This window comes from Nylanderia fulva, unplaced genomic scaffold, assembly GCF_048542155.1.
Source record: "Nylanderia fulva isolate GAGA-0341 unplaced genomic scaffold, ASM4854215v1 Scaffold87, whole genome shotgun sequence".
Lineage (NCBI taxonomy): Eukaryota > Metazoa > Arthropoda > Insecta > Hymenoptera > Formicidae > Nylanderia > Nylanderia fulva.
Genome location: NW_028190993.1, coordinates 30,672 through 48,678, shown reverse-complemented (window position 1 = coordinate 48,678; position 18,007 = coordinate 30,672). Strand labels below are relative to the sequence as shown.

General features: G+C 26.7%; 2 protein-coding genes across 4 annotated transcripts; one reads left to right on the top strand and one right to left on the bottom strand.

Annotated features, from left to right (window-relative positions):
* LOC114939252 (lipase 3-like) lies at positions 1–9,658 on the bottom strand. Of its 3 annotated transcripts, none has more exons than XM_029313527.2 (8): positions 9,623–9,658; positions 7,321–7,548; positions 5,469–5,649; positions 4,529–4,643; positions 2,897–3,140; positions 2,177–2,335; positions 636–863; positions 1–227 (listed from the first exon to the last, which is right to left on the bottom strand). In XM_029313527.2, the coding sequence occupies exons 1-8, from the start codon at positions 9,647–9,649 to the stop codon at positions 51–53; spliced, it is 1,359 nt and encodes a 452-aa protein (XP_029169360.1). In that variant the 5' UTR covers positions 9,650–9,658; the 3' UTR covers positions 1–50. The 3 variants fall into 3 exon arrangements, with proteins under 3 accessions (XP_029169360.1, XP_029169361.1, XP_029169362.1); XM_029313528.1 differs by lacking the exon at positions 9,623–9,658 and adding an exon at positions 7,725–7,806; XM_029313529.1 differs by lacking the exon at positions 9,623–9,658 and adding an exon at positions 7,768–7,786.
* On the top strand, positions 9,429–17,003 carry rig (gem nuclear organelle associated protein rigor mortis). Its single transcript, XM_029313526.2, has 16 exons — positions 9,429–9,604; positions 10,212–10,537; positions 10,662–11,011; positions 11,213–11,542; positions 12,163–12,430; positions 12,499–12,724; positions 12,785–12,866; positions 12,939–13,305; positions 13,600–13,927; positions 14,003–14,206; positions 14,316–14,451; positions 14,548–14,805; positions 15,131–15,341; positions 15,479–15,697; positions 15,821–16,256; positions 16,417–17,003. The coding sequence occupies exons 2-16, from the start codon at positions 10,226–10,228 to the stop codon at positions 16,824–16,826; spliced, it is 4,137 nt and encodes a 1,378-aa protein (XP_029169359.1). The 5' UTR covers positions 9,429–9,604; positions 10,212–10,225; the 3' UTR covers positions 16,827–17,003.
* Positions 17,004–18,007: the final 1,004 nt, after the last annotated feature.

Genomic DNA, 18,007 nt, shown 5'->3' with positions numbered 1-18,007 from the left:
TTTTGTATTTAATATAATATTTATTTTCCATTTTGATTGACAATATAGTATCATCCTATTAATGTAACATTATTTAGATCCTCCGGCTTCATGAGTTTGAGGATTCTGTTGTACACGAGTTCGGGTGCATTCGTGGCCCAAATAAAATCTCCATGATTGAATTTATACCATGGCACTGCATACGCATCTATTACATTGGGTAATATTGAATAAAGCTTCTTCACATCCTTGAAAAAAAAAATGTTTCCGTGAGTTTATTTCTGTTAATCCTTCTGTCAATAGCTACTTTTTCACGTCTTCGTCAATGTATGGGTACTCAAATGCGGGTTTTTGACACATTGCGTACTGCAACAATTTCTTTATAACAACTGTTGGACGCTGAACATTCTTTCCCATATCATATTTTAGCAGCTCAGATAGTCAAAGTAATCATTTTGACGTCAAAATGATGTCATAATATTAATTACTGTTGCTATCTGGAAGACTTCAGAATACAAATAAGAACCTTTGTATGTATTTCGCTTTGAACAAAGAGAAGTTTCGACCCATTTTTGACATTTAAAATTGCTTCGAATACCTATTCATTGACAATATGTACATATTTAATCTAACATGCGTTCTTTCATTATATTTACCTTCACATTAACCAACCAATCGCCAGGGCCGTAGAACAACGCGATTGGCAACTTAATACTTGCCAGTTTATAGTCCGGAGGATCCAGGGACTTATATTTCAGGAGATTTTTCATCCAACCGTAATCGTATTGACGAAACTTTCCTGAATGATATTCCTGAACGAAATGTAGAAGTGTCCTAGAAGAGGTGCCGGCCGGATCGTGACCCAGAATGAAGGGTATCAGAGTCTAAACAAGAAACAATAGGACATATAGGGTGAACTCGAGTATGATGGCGACAACCTGCAATTTTTCTAATAATCGCTAAATGGTGCGTTTTTTTATTATTTTCAAAGATAATCGATATTTACACTACACTGAAAAAAATGTATAGAATTCGAATAAATATTTAGTTCATATTGCTAAAATCATATTTAGTTCATATTACTAAAATTAAATTTTTTAATAAAAGTTTTTATTTTATATTAAAAAATGTATTCATTTATTTGATACAAATAAATATTTTTCTCTTTTAAAAAAGATTTTCTTATATCAAATAAATATTTTTTCACATCAAATAAATATTATTAGATTCAAATAAATTATATATATATATATATATATATATATATATATATCATTTATTTGAATCTAATAATATTTATTTGATGTAAAAAAATATTTATTTGATATAAGAAAATTTTTTTTAAAAGAGAAAAATATTTATTTGTATCAAATAAATGATTTAGAAGGCTATATTGAAATAAATATTTATTAATTTAATAATTTTTTCAATGTTTATGTCCGTATACTATTAACAATAATAACAATATTGTAAATATTATAGCATGTTTTTGATACCATCAACGTTTTTTATATCCCTATTAAAAAATGTTGTAACGTAGAATAAATTACAATTGAGCTGTCATAATTGATGTTAGACATAATGAAGGTATATTAATAATGTAACCCATAATTTTTATTTCTGTTTTCACTATTTTTTATAAATACTATAGTCATCTTTTCTTCACAATATGGGTAGAATGGCTCACTCTCATTATTAAAATTAAAATATTTATTATTAAAATATTATTTCTGTTTTGTTTCAAAGAGTGTTTCAAAGATTATTTTTAGTTAAAAAATCAATCTAAAAGATTAAATCTAAAATTAAATTTTTTAATAAAAGTTTTTATTTTATATTAAAAAATGTATTCATTTATATGTTTTTAATGTATAAAAATAAAAAAAACTAAAAATAAGAAATATGTAAAATTATAAGTTAAAACTGTAGAAATATGGCCAATGCTCATGTTTTGACAATATAAAATTTCTATTAAGTATTTATTGTTTAATTTCAGTAGTATTATACGTATTTTAATCTTCAATGAAGTAATATGTGTCAAATATTATTTAAAAACAACAAAAATAAAAATGTTTTTTTGTATTTTAAAAATGGCCATTTTATCAAAATTATTCCTACAAAAATCCAAAGCGTATTATAAAATGAATCAAAGTTTCTACCAGAATTGTACTTATCATTAATCGAGAATTACTATACTCACGTAATTGAACTGCTCGCGATCGAAACCGCAGACCATAAACAGTAGGTCGGCACAGATCTTCTCCTCGATAACATTTTGATTGCAGACATATGTCGTTAAAAATTTCAGTAAATTGTTTTGCGGTAGTAATTCGTCGTGAAAGAATGATTGCATAATATTCTGAAATCAGAAATCATTTATTTGTAATTTAAGTTGCTTCATAATTCTTCTCTTGTTTAAGTTTTTTTAGCGAAATTTTTACGAAAATAAATAAATAATCTTTTTAAACATTTTTAAATAAATCGAGATAATTAATTTTAAATAATTAAGATAATTTAACAGTATCAATTAAATTGTTTTAATTTGTTTTGCATATTAAATTTTAATTAAACTGATAAATAAGCGCATCATGTCACAATAAAAGACTGTATAAAATTATGAAAACAAAAAAATAATTTTTAGTTATATTTACAAATTTAGTAATAGAAAAAACTAAAAAAATCTTACTTTTATTGCAGAAAAAAAATAAAGAAATTGTACGGAATAGAGTATCCGATTTTAATTGCCCCAGCTAAATATGTCGAAAAATATGGAAGATATTTATAATATGGAAAAAAGATGTCTCCCTCGAAATCTTACAATTTTTCTAAATATTTTTTCATCTTCGATATTTTTTGACATATTTCGACATATTTCAATATTTTAGATAATTAAAATGGGATAATATGTGTTTTACTTTACCTTATATTCTCTCCAGAAAGGATACAAATATTTTATCGGACTTTTCATATGGCTTATAAAGACCGCTGGTGCTAAGCTGATCATCATTCGTACCTTTTCAGCAATTTCCGAACTTTCTGACGCCATTATATAAAAACCCGTTGTTCCCATCGAATGACCAATGTACGTGTGCAGTGGTTGCATTCTCATGGTCGTGATAAATTTGATCATTGCGGGTAAATCATAGATACCCATTTCGTGAAAACTGATGAAAAATTCAATGCATATTGTATATATACATATATTATTTGTTTCGTTTAATCTAAACAAATATAAATAATTACACACATAAAACAAAGTTATATTATTTCTTTGATAATAAAATCTCAAAAATTGCATGCAAAAATTATTATGGCAATCAATGCATAAAAAATATATTAATTAATTATAATTATTAATGCATAAAAATTCAATATTTAATTAGACTCGCGCGAGACTAAACTCCACACATCCTTCACGCTGCGCGTTTCGCGTGAGACTGATACTCATGCGAGGTCAGCGAGGTACCGCGAGCGCGGAAATCATCGGTCACATGACTAGTAGTCACGTGACCAGCGGTCACGCGCTCGCGATATCTCGAACTGGCTCGCGCGAGAATCAGTTTCGCGCGAGCCACGCAGCGTGATGGATATGTGTACGGAGTATAGAGTCTTGCACGAAAATCTAATATGAAAGCATAGATATTTAATTACAAAGAATCCTTTGTAGAAAATTCTACTTTTTTGTTCGCATTTTCTGTTAAAGATTTAAATATTGAATTTTTATGCATTGCATAATTAATTAATATATTTTTATGCATACGTTGCAATAATAATTTTCATGCATACGTTGCAATTTTTGAGATTATATTATCAAAGAATAATATAACATTATGCTTCGCATGTATAATTATGTTTGATTAGATTAAACGAAATAAGAAAATAAAATATATATATTGTATAATAAATATAATCGTTATAAATAATAATACATACAATAGAAATATATGTATATGTACAAAATGTATGGAAACAATGTATATATACACATACAATATATAAAATATCCTGCATAAAAAATTAACTAATTGTTTGTCGACAAGAAATAGCTTTTTTTGACAAAATTTCTGAAAACATATTATTATAGAAATTTCGTATTGTTTAATATGTCAATACAATATATTTGCTCTTTCTCAATCCTTGTGTAAAAACTTTAATAATTTATATATATATATATATATATATATATATATATTAAAAAACATAATTTTGACAAAATAATAGTTGTACCAGTCTATATATCCTAACTCTGCAAGATACTTTACATATTTATATTATAACACATATGGAGAATATCTCTAAATAAATGCCGTTTAAAATAACATTGTATATGTAAATATTTCATACATACACATACATGTAGACATATATAAATACACACATTGTGTATATATATATATATATTTAAACAAATTTTTTAAATATAAACACATCATTATATAAGTAAATATAATATGTCTATCTACATATCTTTATATTTTTGACGTCTATTAAATCTGACTTTATATAACTTTATCATTTTTAAAACATCATTATTTTTATTTTATGATTATACCTAAAGTCCCAAAATGTCAAGTTTGACGGAGACAGGTGAATATGCGCCCTTGAGTAGGTATTACCACGATAATTGCCTAACCAGACATCGTAACCTTGATCCGCCAATAAGTAAGCTACAATGCAAAAATACATCGTTCGCAAAATTTATTACATAAAACTTGTAGCTTCTTATATATATATATATATATATATATATATATATCTCATACATATTGTATATATATTTATTCATTTATTGGTAATAATTTTTTATTAGAATAAAAATAATAAATTTAGATTGCAATCTGACTTATTAATGCACTCATTCTAAATTAAATAATATATTAAATAAAAATAATATACTTATATATATATATGTATATATATAAGTATATTATACATATATAATTAATTTTAATATTTAACAAATAAACGATGCATTAAAATTTGCGTTACAATTAAAATAAAAAATTGCGGAAAAGTTTTTTTCCGGTATGTTTGCTATTTAAATTTGAGAATATTTTCTTAATCATTTATCGAACAGAACATCGAAGATATGACAATTACGAAATTAAGAGAAATCTCAAATTTAAAATACAATTTAAATTTTCACTAATAACCCGAATGATTAGTGCATCGATTTTAATGAAAACTAACTTTTATTAGTATTTATTAAAATAAAATAAATTTTAAATTAAAATTTAATTAATTACAATTTAATTACAATTTAATTAATTTTGATAAAACATCAAAAAAAATTTTTATTCCGCGCAGAATAAATTAATGTCACATAAAAATTAATTTTCAAAATAAATCAAATAAAATTAATTTTTAGTGGAAAATTAAATTTCAAATAAATCAAATAAAATCAATTTTCATTGAGACAATAACATACTATAGTCCACACTTGTCAGTTTATTTTAAAGATATGATTTGAAAATCTAATAAATATTGTATACCAAGTGCTTTGCCTTTGCCAAGAAAGACCCAGTCAGCGGAGCTGCATAAAAGACCGTGTTGCAGTAATATTGGTAAAGAATTGTTGCTACCTGGGATACGATGTAACGTCAAAAGATAACCATCCTCCGTCGTTACAACATGAGCTTCTGCGGGATAACCCGCTCTCCTTATCATTTCCAGCTGGAAAAAAGAATCGATAAAAAAGGCGTTCTCAAAACTGAAAATCTAAAATATGTGATACAATAAAAGGCCAACTTAACGAGCTTATAAGATATTAATTTAAAAAATTTTTTATTATTTTACGTCATAATATAATGTTACAAAAGATAAACGTTTCGACTGTACGACAGTCTTTTTCAATATCATTATCTCTATGCTAATACGTCAAAGAATTAAATCATTTAGTCATATCAAACTTATTATAAATACAATATTTATGGAATTATAATGTGAAGAACGCAGTACAAAATTCATGTTTCGTTGGCTTGAGTTAAAGCGTCAGATTTTTGTATTTCATGCTGTTATATTATGTAGCAACGCTGTGAACCAATTAATATATCAGCTCAAATATTACATATTAGATTTTTAATAAATAGTGTTTTAATAAATGTTTTAATAAATAAAATCTTATATGTAATATTTGAGCTGATATATTAATTGGTTCACAGCGTTGCTACATAATATAACAGCATGAAATACAGAAATCTGACGCTTTAACTCAAGCCAACAAAACATGAATTTTGTACTGCGTTCTTCACATTATAATTCCATAAATGTTGTATTTATAATAAGTTCGATATGACTAAATGATTTAATTCTTTGACATATTAGCATAGAGATAATGATATTGAAAAAGACTGTCGTACAGTCGAAACGTTTATCTTTTGTAACGTTATATTATGACGTAAAATAATAAAAGATTTTTTTAATTAATATCTTATAAGCTCGTTAAGTTGGCCTTTTATTGTATCACATATTTTAATTGTATACGAGCCGAAGTTTAATTTATAATATATATATTGAATATCTAAATATAATATAATTTATGCGATAAAATTCGTACAAATTTATTTTCTAAATAATAGAACCATTTTCTACATTATTTTAAATAAATTATCTGGAATATTTTTATTTACATTGTATATTGTTTTAGTTAGAAAAAAGATTATATTTAATGACAATTAAAGACAAATGACATTAATATTAACAATATATAAATATACATATTTAAATCGAAATTAAAATATTAAATTTAAGAAACAGAAATTTAAATTTAAGAATTAATAAAATTTAATTTATTTTATTTTATTTTATTTTATTATATCAAAATTTAAATATTAAATTTAAGAAACAGAAATTTAAATTTAACAAATTTAAGAAAAAATATGAATATTATTGTTTTTGATCATATTTTGCATTATTCCAAAAAAAATTTGACTAATCACAATCAAATATTCTTATATACTTAATTAGCTTAATTAATAACGTCTCATCTTCTGTTATCATTCTATTTCGATTGACCAATCAGAAAAAAGATACTATATCGTTGCTTTCGTTGCTGATTGGTCAATCAAACGTTTTAATAAATTTTATCGTATTGTCGAACACTTTGCTCTGAAAAGTGAACTTTTAGAACGCAACCCTGACCCTGACAGCATATTGATGTGGAATGCTGTGAGCTCCAACTATACTTTGAAGATAATCTAGCAGCGTGAATTGCACACCAAAATTAATGCGCTCCTTTGCCAATAAAGGAAAGAAGAAGAAGATGATGTGGAATGTGGAAGTGACTAATTGAAATGACCAAGAATTTTAATCCTCGTTCATATAGCATTATTACACAAAACTTACCGTGTTGAGACTGACATTGTCGAATTCTTTGTCATATTCCTGATGATGCTTCCAGGTGGTCCATATTTCCTCTGCCATAAACGTGCTCGGTTCAGCTGTCATCGCACCGGAAAGACCGTAAAATGTCATCAACAACACGACCTCAGTAATCGTAATCAACCTCATTATGTCAACGAACGAGTCAATAAACGGTGCAAAAAACCACCAACGCAAGAATTGTCCGAAATTCTGAAAAAAAAACAGAATATGCAAGAGAACGAAATGGATATGTCAATCTGCTCTTCCCGGACGTTATTTTTATTACTAGTATATATATATACATATATATATATATATATATATATATATATATATATATATATATATGAATCGTCGCGTTTCTCTTTTATGATTTTTTTATCAACCTATACATGGAAGTAGAAAAAAAGACGAGAACGGAAAACGCACTATCGCGTTATTATAGTCACGCAATCAATGCAAAAAATATATATGTGCACATATATATATATATATATATATATATATATATATATATATGGATTTGACAGACTGTGTCGTAATAAAACAAAGGAGGCGCGCAAATCTAAAATACTATGTATTTTTTATCACTAAATTAACTAAACTCATATTTGTTACAAATTTATTCCGGGAATCCTTTATCTCTCGTGGAGATAAGCTTTTTGTGCTTTTTACATGTCAAATAATTTCGAAAACTTTTACAGAAATTAAAATAAAATAATTGAAAAATTGAATTATGTGGCTTATTTTATCAAATATCAAATATATTTTATTATATATAATCAAATATATATAATTTTTTTATAAAAACGTTAATTTTGAAATAAAATTTTTAATAATTTCTTTTATTAAGAAAACTATAAAATGAAGTTTGTAAAGGAAATTTTTTTTAATTATAAGAAAAATCCACACATCAACTTAATATTACATTTTTATAAGCAATTATATAATTAAAAATAAATAAGTAACGCGCAATGTTTGTTTATCTTTTATTTTACATTTAATTTCCTGTCAAATTTTCAATAAATCTTTTCATTTTTAAATTTTAATATATATATATATATATATATCTAAATTTTAATAAATATATATGTATATATATATATATATATATATATATATACCCAGATAGCACAAGGTACTCAAAAAGAATTTTGAATCCTTTTTCAAATACATATAAAATTCATATCAATAAAATAAATTGTATATGTATTTGAAAAAAAACTCAAAATTGGTGATTTGACATACAAATGAATTCTTTTCGAATACCTTGTACTATATCTGGGTATGTATTAAATTATATAATATATATATATATAATTTTTTATAAGAAAATAAAATAATTATCAGAAAGAATAATATAGCAAATATATATATATATATATATATATATATATATATTATAATTAATTTATAACAATTTATATATATATAAATAAATATTGGTTATATATATATATATATATATTAGAATATATTATATAATAAATATATCAAAATAATTTATAGAATTATTTGAAAAATATATACGTTCTTCTATAATAATAAAAATATTAATACAATAATAAAAAATTAAAAATTAAAAAAAATAATAAAAATATTAAAAATTTATCTCTATATAACGTTGCGTTTTTGACGTATGTATATATATATTTTTGTTTGAAGGCGGTTTGAATAATTTATTTGTGACCTTATATCACGCATACATATATATATATATATATATATACAGGGTGTCCGGTAACTAACGGACCAATGATTAAGGGTGGATTCTCTGGCCAATTTGGAGACGATTTTTTCTTAGCAAAAATGTTGAGAAGTCAATAATTTTCGAGTTACAAAATCGATTGAAAAAAATAGGTTCTTTGAAAACTAAACGTTTTGGAGTTAAAAGTCTAACATAATTATACATTCCTCAGTTAATTTCAGGTAGAGTTTACTATAATAAAATTTTAATTTGAGGCTTATAGTTATAAAGATACATAATGACAAATATTGGAAAGTTGTAAAAAATGATTGACCAAAGAATCCATTTGTAATCGTTGGTCCGTTAGTTACCGCGCGGACACCCTGTATATAAAAAGCGCGCGCACACACTACACACACTCTTCGGAATGAAAAAACGACTTTTCTTCTTTCTCAAGGATATATACATATGCGCGATATTTCGAATTTAGTGCGCTCAAAAACGTGTCAGACACGTGTTTGATGGTGAACAGCGAAAGCCGACACTTGTGGATTAATTAAATATTGCGCATTTGACGAGGTAATTTTTGGGAGTTACGCTATTTTTCTCCGTCCTCTCTATCATTGATTTGATAACGAACTGAGAAACAATTATAAATACTGTTAATAATGTATCTGCGAGTCACCGGTTAACCTTCAATCCGTAATGGATTTGAATGTAAACAATGAGAACAATTTTAAGAAATAATTTACAATTTTATTTGTTGATGTAATAATTTTTATATTATTATTAGTTTATTATTTTATATTTTTTTCTGACAATGGAAAAGAGGATTCTTCGTCGTCAGAAACTAACCTCTCTGTTATAGAAATTATTCTCTTTCTCTCATTTATATAGGACATTATATAGGAAATTGTTCTCTTTAAAATTTATATAAAAAAACCCTATTGTAATATTTTATAAGAATTGTTCTGCATCTCTTTAAAATTAATATAAAATATGAATAAATTTATATAAAATTTGATTGTAATATATTTTATAGGAATTGTTTTGCAAAGCATTAAAACTTATATAAAAAATAAATCTATACAATTTTATTGTGATATTTTATAAGGATTGCTGTCTCTTTTTACCAAATTTTGTCATAAACTTTCGTGGATTCTTATTCTTTCTTTCTTGATTACAGGAAATACAATAAAGATGAATGAGACTGTATTGCCACCCTCACCGAACTGGTATCTGAGTAATATCCTGGTTTGCTCGAAACAGGGAACTTTGGCATGGGGCACCAAGAACTTTATTGTTGTTGCCAGACAGAAGGAGGATCAAAGTGGTCTACAGTATTTGCTAATTAATGATGCTTTTAAGAGTAAAGTGACATCATTAGCATTCTGTCCTAATGTCGATAGTCCAAACAGTCCAGAATTGCTAATTTCTGGTGGCGATGACGATAATGTCAAAATTTGGAACGTAGATACATTAGAATTGGTCTCCAAGTTCTCCTTTAAGGATGTAAGTAAAACGTTGCAAAATAAATCTAAAGTTTGGTACATACAGTATCTTATTTAACATAAAGAATTCTCTTATTTAAAAAATATTAATTTTTAATTATTAATGTAACTTTTTTTTAATACAGGGGAAATCAATTATAGGAGTTGATTGGTCGGTCAAAGATACCAATCTTGCATATGCAATAAATTCAGAGGGTTTACTAATGTATTGTTACATGTCTTATGAAACGTCGAAGACAATATGTCTAGGCAAGCTAATTCCTACATGTTTAGCATCATGCCCCCATGAATCGAATCTTGTAGCGATAGGTACCAAAAGTGGATTAATTCATATTGTTCAAGGCAAAACAATATTATACAAACTTAGAGGTCACAACGAGGAAATAGTCAGTTTATCATGGTGTCCTTCGGATATGAATATCTTAAATGGAAATGATAAAAGAGATTTACTTTTAGCTTCTGGTGCAAAAGACCGGTAAGATAAAGTTTTCGTAATATTTTCATATTCTCTTTATCTTTCATGTATTGAATTAATTACATATGTTAAATGTATGTAAATATGTCAAAAAATTGGCAGATAATATCTGAAATATATTGTTTAAAGTTTATCGTCATCATTTTCTTTTTGAATATTGAAATGAGGGAGCAATTAACAGTTAAACATTCTTTTTTCTAGATCTGTGTTTATTTGGAGAGCTGGTAGAGATGGTAGATACGAGACTGTGATAAATATGCCAAATTTGCCACTTGTAAATACTTGTCATAAAGGCAAAATTAACACTACGACTGGTACTGGTACTGGAACTTGGATTGCGGTGTGTTGGATAGAACCTAAAGTGCTTTTAACTTCCTCTCTTTGGGGTGAACTTCTGTCTTGGGATCTTTCTACAAACAACACCAAACCTACGTGCAAGTTATTTCATACATACCATACCAGAGGATTGTTTTGCATAGCTGCTGCACCCAAAAATGATACCGCATCTGACAATTGGAGAACAGAATCCGAGTGAGTAAAAATTTTTAATAGTACTACAAAATGATATGTAATGTAAACAGGATTGGGTAATAACTAGTTAATTAGTTAAAAGTTTTATAAAGTTAAAAAGTTAAAATAACGTTTAACTTAGCATAGTTAATTTAAAATGTATTATTTTTAACTTCAACTAGTTATTTTTTACTTTAAACTTGTTAACTTTTTTCTTAAGTTAAATTTTTTATTTCTGAATACATACTATTATTGTTTTTCTATAAGTTATAAATGTATTATTTTTAAATTAAAGTATTATTAATTTTTATATTCATTTGTCATCAATTGTAATTATCAAAAAATATATTTCTATATAAAAATCAAAATTTCTTTGTTATTTATTATTATAAATTTTAAAAGAATTAACAAACAAAATTCTAATTTAATATAAATAATGTTTTTAAAAATTAACTTTTGATTTAACTTTAGTTAATTTAATCTTAACTTTAACTGAATTAATTTTTTGTTTATGCAACTTTTAACTTAACTAAATTAATTTTATAAACAACTAACTTTAACTTAACTTAGTTTTAAAAAATTATTAACTTATCCAACCCTAAAGGTAAAATATTGGAGCTCATGGTGTTATTAAATTTCAGATTCACGGTTTGGACATCGGCACAAGATCGTTGGATTATAGGTTGCAAACGAAACAGCGATCTTACTAAACCAGCTGTCCTGGAATATAAAATTCCTACGCAAGGAGGCTTTATTTACTGTATGGCAGCTTGTGACATCGATACTTTGCGCATTGTATTTGGCGTTGGAGACGCGATATTGCGTCTGTGGAATTTGTCTGACCCTGACAATGTAAAATGTTTCGATGTTGTTTCGCATTGGCAGAAGATAAAAGGAAAAATAAGAGCGGTAATTTTTTTTCAAATAATTTAAAATATGACAAATATTGAATAATATGCAAATGACTATTATATCAGGTATCGTGGTTTCTTGAAGATGAATCCATCGTGGCTTTTGGTACTGGAGAAGGTCGCATTGGTGTATTCGAAGCAATTGGGACTAATAAACCACCTATATTATACAAGCAGTATCATAGAAATACTATTTATAAGCTTGAATGGGCTAAACTTGAAGAGGATTTTTATTTATTCTCCTGTGCGGAAGGGGAATTAGTAGCGTACAAAAAATGCGCGCCAAATGACGGTGAGATGTCGAAACTCCCTATTTTATAACACTGTTTTATTATCACAACCTATATTTCAGAACCCATGTCCATAATCAAGGAAGAATGCACGGAATTTGCTTGGAAATCCAATTTGTGCTTAGCGATTGGTTTAGAAAATGGGTATAAATCATAGATTTATTCTAAAAAATGATGAAATAATTGCATCAAATATATAGATGTTTGTTATTTCAGATCGATCATGTTTTACGATCAGATGCTGAAGAAACAAGATACAATACATATGTTAAGATCTATGGTGAATTGCTTGGCTTGGCATCCCGAAAGTACGGCGACAGATAAATGGAAGTCGCCAGCTGCCAATTACTTGGCAGTTGCCTCCGATTGTACTATAGTAATTTTTGATATGTCAGAACTGATGAAGGACCTGGAAAGAGCACTTACTATGGATTGTGTCGAGGAGGAAGACAGTAAAGAAGAATGCAAACGCTACAAGACAGTAGCGATGTTAAAAGGACACAACAATAAAGTGGTGTGTCTAGCTTGGAGTCCACACTTTAGCGGACACTTAGTATCCGGTAGTTATGATAACGTCGCACAGGTAAAGTACATAGTGTATAAGTTATATAGTAATTTAAACAGCCTTATACACTATTATATGACTATTTTGTGCTTCATTAGATGTCATTTATTAAATTTAAATAAATTTAATTTTAATAAATTTATTTTTTTTTTTTTTTTAAGTAGTGAGTCTTGAAATTTAGAATTTTTATTAAATGATACGTGTTGCAAATATCATATATTAAATTCTAAAAATTATTTTTAATGGTAAAAAATAATAAAAGTACACAGATATATACATGATTATATAAAAATTTTCAAATATTCCTTTTAGGTTTGGAATGTTGAAAAACAGGAACTAATGGGCACATATATGGGTCACAATGGACCGGTGCTATGTTGCATGTGGAGTCCCTTAAAACCACAATTGATAATGACCGGCTCGTCGGACTTTATGTTACGCATATGGGATTATACTTTACCGACGCAGTCGCCGAAGCGAATCTCCGACATTAAAGCTGTAAAGAAGAATCTTAAACAGCAGAAACCACCAAAAAATTGGTCAAAAATTAAAATGAATGGAGAGCAGAGTAATACGATTAATTTGACTTGTAGTCAAATTGTCAAATCGACAAACGGTCAATCTGATACATATAATACAAGTACAGTTGCATAGATTATTACTTCTTAAATTATAATTGACATGTATATAATTATATTAAAAATTTTGATTACAGAGTCTGAAATAGCACCATCGAAGAAGAAAGAGAAAAATTCATATTTTAGTAAATATAACAAATTGATAAGCAATAAATACAACATTTTAAATTTTATCAGAAACGATATAAGTCCGAAACAACAGCAAGACAAAGATGATGATAACATTGCGAACATATCGCTGTTCTCTAAAGAAGATCTTTCAAAGCTTGTTGATCATGAAAGTAAATTAAAATTATATATATTATACATTTTTTATTTTATATTATATATAGAGTTACTAATATATATATATATATATATATATATATATATATATATATATATTTGCAGAATCAACACAAGATTCAAATACCAGAACTGAGATGAATATATGGTGCGGTAGTCTGCAAAATGATCTAATATGCGCGGCTAAAAATCAAGAATTAAATGATTTTTTGGTATCGCTTGCGTCTAGCATTTCTATGAAGTACATACAAATACTTTTTTTATAAACAATTAAGAAAAGATATTTAAAATAACATTACAAATATTAATTTACAAAATTATTAATATAATTTTACAGAATGTGGAAAGAAATGTGCGAAGTGTACGCGCACCAATTAATAAGTCAAGGCAATGTGGAGAAAGCAGTGTCATATTTACTCTGCATACACAAAATTTACGAAGCCTTAGAAGCATTTTTAAATGCTAATATGTTTAAAGAGGCTTACGTGCTTGCGAGATGCAAATTGGACATCACTGATGCGTTTTTAGAAAAGATATTAGAATTATGGTCGGCATGGTGTCTTTTGAATGGTCAAATGGAGCAAGCAGCTCATTGGTAGGATAATTAATTTTATATAATTATTGATAATTATAAATTTTATATTATTTATTACATAAAATTATATTATACAAAATAATACATATGTATGTATGATGTATATTTTACATAATAATTTTATATTATATATATATATATAGTTTATTTTATACATGTGTGTATAATATATACTATATATATAAATAGATATAATATATGATGCATTTCATAACTGAAAATTATTTGTACAATTTGTCGTCACATAATAATTGTTGTACATAGCCGAAGTAATTAACGAAAAGAGTTGTTATTTTAAATTAATATTTAATATTGCTTACATTAGTCGTGTAGAATTGAAGCAGTATGATAAGGCGGCGAAAATTCTTGCTCGTCGGAAAGACGTACATTGTTTAGAGGTAGCGTCTCAATTAGCATTTCTGAGCGGTGATGAAGGATATGGAATATCCTTAATTGTAGATGCGATGACACGTGCTCTTGTTAAATCAGACTGGTCCAAAGCACGTTCCCTTATCGCAAGTTTCCGACAAATTCAGGTAAATTATATGTCTTGTGTATGTATATAAATTATTTACATATTAAAATATAAATTATAAAATAAAATTATATAACTATATATTTAAATTATTTTTAAATTTATAAAATGTAAAATATTTTGTCTATATATCTGCAGTATTTGAATGTGCATATAGACGCTCACGAGGCGATTACGAGCGAATATAAAAAACGAACTGAGTTAGAATCAATGCAGATGTGGTTGAAGGAAAGCAATAGAGTATTACAAACTCTTCAAATAAAATATAGTACAGATAATATAGCTTCTTACTATGATGCCTTATGCAAGAATGAAAATACTAATGCTATTCTAAAAGATGGAACAAAAGAAATAATGGTAAGAAAAGAAATTATTATAATAGATATATTCTTCCATAAATAATACTTTCAATATTATAACAATACTATATATTATGTGTGTAATAACAATACTTATAATTAATTGAAATGATGTTTTCAGATGAAATTGAATGCTAGTTATGGAATTGCTAAAGCAGTTACATGCGACGAAGAAGAGACTCGATTGAAACATTTGACAACAGTATTAGCTGACATATTCCAGCATGAGGAAATGGCACGTGAACGCGGAAATGCAACAGATAACAAATTTTTCATTCATATTCTCGCGATACTGGATAATAGGAAGCCAACAGACGAAGACAGCATTTATGCGAAAACCAATTATCCCGTATCTCAAAGTATACGAGCTTACTTATGCATCGGTCTTCTAGATTGGATTCTTAATTATTTGGACAAGTTGTTAGCCGAGGAAGAAACACAATTTGTGGATTTGCTATTGAATTTGCTTGGCGATGGCATAAATGAAGCGGCTTTCTCTCATCAAAATCGAATTTGTAAACTTACTCACCTGGAAGAACAACTTTTGAATCTCTGTTGTTAGTTTTTTTTTTTCAATTTTGTAATTTGTTATAAATTTATATAACATTAATTGCAGATAATTGTTGATTTGCATATAATTACATATAGTATTGATTTGTCCATTTAATTTTTTTTTTTTTTTTTTTTTTCATATAATTTATATTTTAAATATTGCAGTGACTTCCAATGATGATGATGCTGATGAAAATGATGAGAAGAAAATGAAGGAGGAGATCGATAAATTAAAACTTGAAGAAAACGAATTCAGAGAGGAACGAGTTTGCATACCGAAACCCGAAGTTATTTACGATAAGGCTTCTTCACTTGCTTGGAAATTAAGTGATGATAATCGATTTCGATTTTTACATACTTTAGAGGAGTTAATTAATGTACAAGAAATAAACCAACCCGAATTAAAAGAAACTCTGTCAAAGAAGCTTAAAAATATACCTCAAGAAATAGACGATAGTTTGGAAATACAAGATATAAACGGAGCTGAACTTAAAGAAAGTTCGTCAGAAAAGCTTGAAAATATATCTCAAAAAATAGAAGAAAGTATGGAAATACAATCTAAAATAGAACAATAGTTCTATTAGCTCTCTTAATTATAAAAAACGTACAAGCAGAAGAATATATTAACATCATTATAAATAATTAGATATAAATTACTCATATATTTTGTTGCATTTAAATTGATCATTTCATGTAATTTGAGCATTTTCATGTATACCATATTTGATAAAAATATATTTTTTTTTATTGAATATGTGAAATTTTATTTCAGAAAAATGTTTCCTATTACAGATGCAGTATAGAAATTGCGATTTTTTGCACAATGATTAATTTAGAGAAATATAATAAACAAACAATTATATTATACATGAAAATTTTGTAATACATCTTAGAAACATATGTGATACTTTGGAATTAGTATTTTAAAATCTTACAATATTTGGAAGACGTAAAAAAGAACTCATATTAATAATTTTAATTAGCAATTTTATTTGTGTTATTATTTTGAAAAATTTACTATATTTATATAAGAGTTTTAACAAGGCTCTGTAATATAAATATAAATTTAACGTATAAGACGGGCAACAAGAGCCAAATCGCGGATGACAATGCGTTATCCTAACGAAACTAAATAATTTTCCGTTAGAATTAAATACCGGTGCACAAGGCACCAAATTTTACTTGGACACGGCCAAGATTTTAAATATGAAATAATCTCATATTTGAGATTTTAATTTCAATACCCCCTTTTAACCCCCCTACGGAAATTAAAATCTCAAATATGAGATTATTTCATATTTAAAATCTTGGCCGTGTCCAAGTAAAATTTGGTGCCTTGTGCACCGGTATTTAATTCTAACGGAAAATTATTTAGTTTCGTTAGGATAACGCATTGTCATCCGCGATTTGGCTCTTGTTGCCCGTCTTATACGTTAAATTTACTATATTTAATTGCGCTGAAGATGATCCAAAAACAGATTACAATGTACGCCCTTCTTGATATAATACTTACATTTATAATAAGTATCATATCAAAAGGAAGGGCGTATATTGGAATTTACAATAAAATATACGTGTCTTAATTACTGCGTTTGCGCTTATAGGTAGTCACTTATTGTTTATCATATTTGATATCGTTTATTTTTTTGTGAATTATGGCTGCATCATGCGGAAAAAGTCTTGCCATCATTTTATTTAGTACGTAATGCGTATCTTCGAATGCAGAAGAATAATGGCCTATTTCGCTACTTTCGAC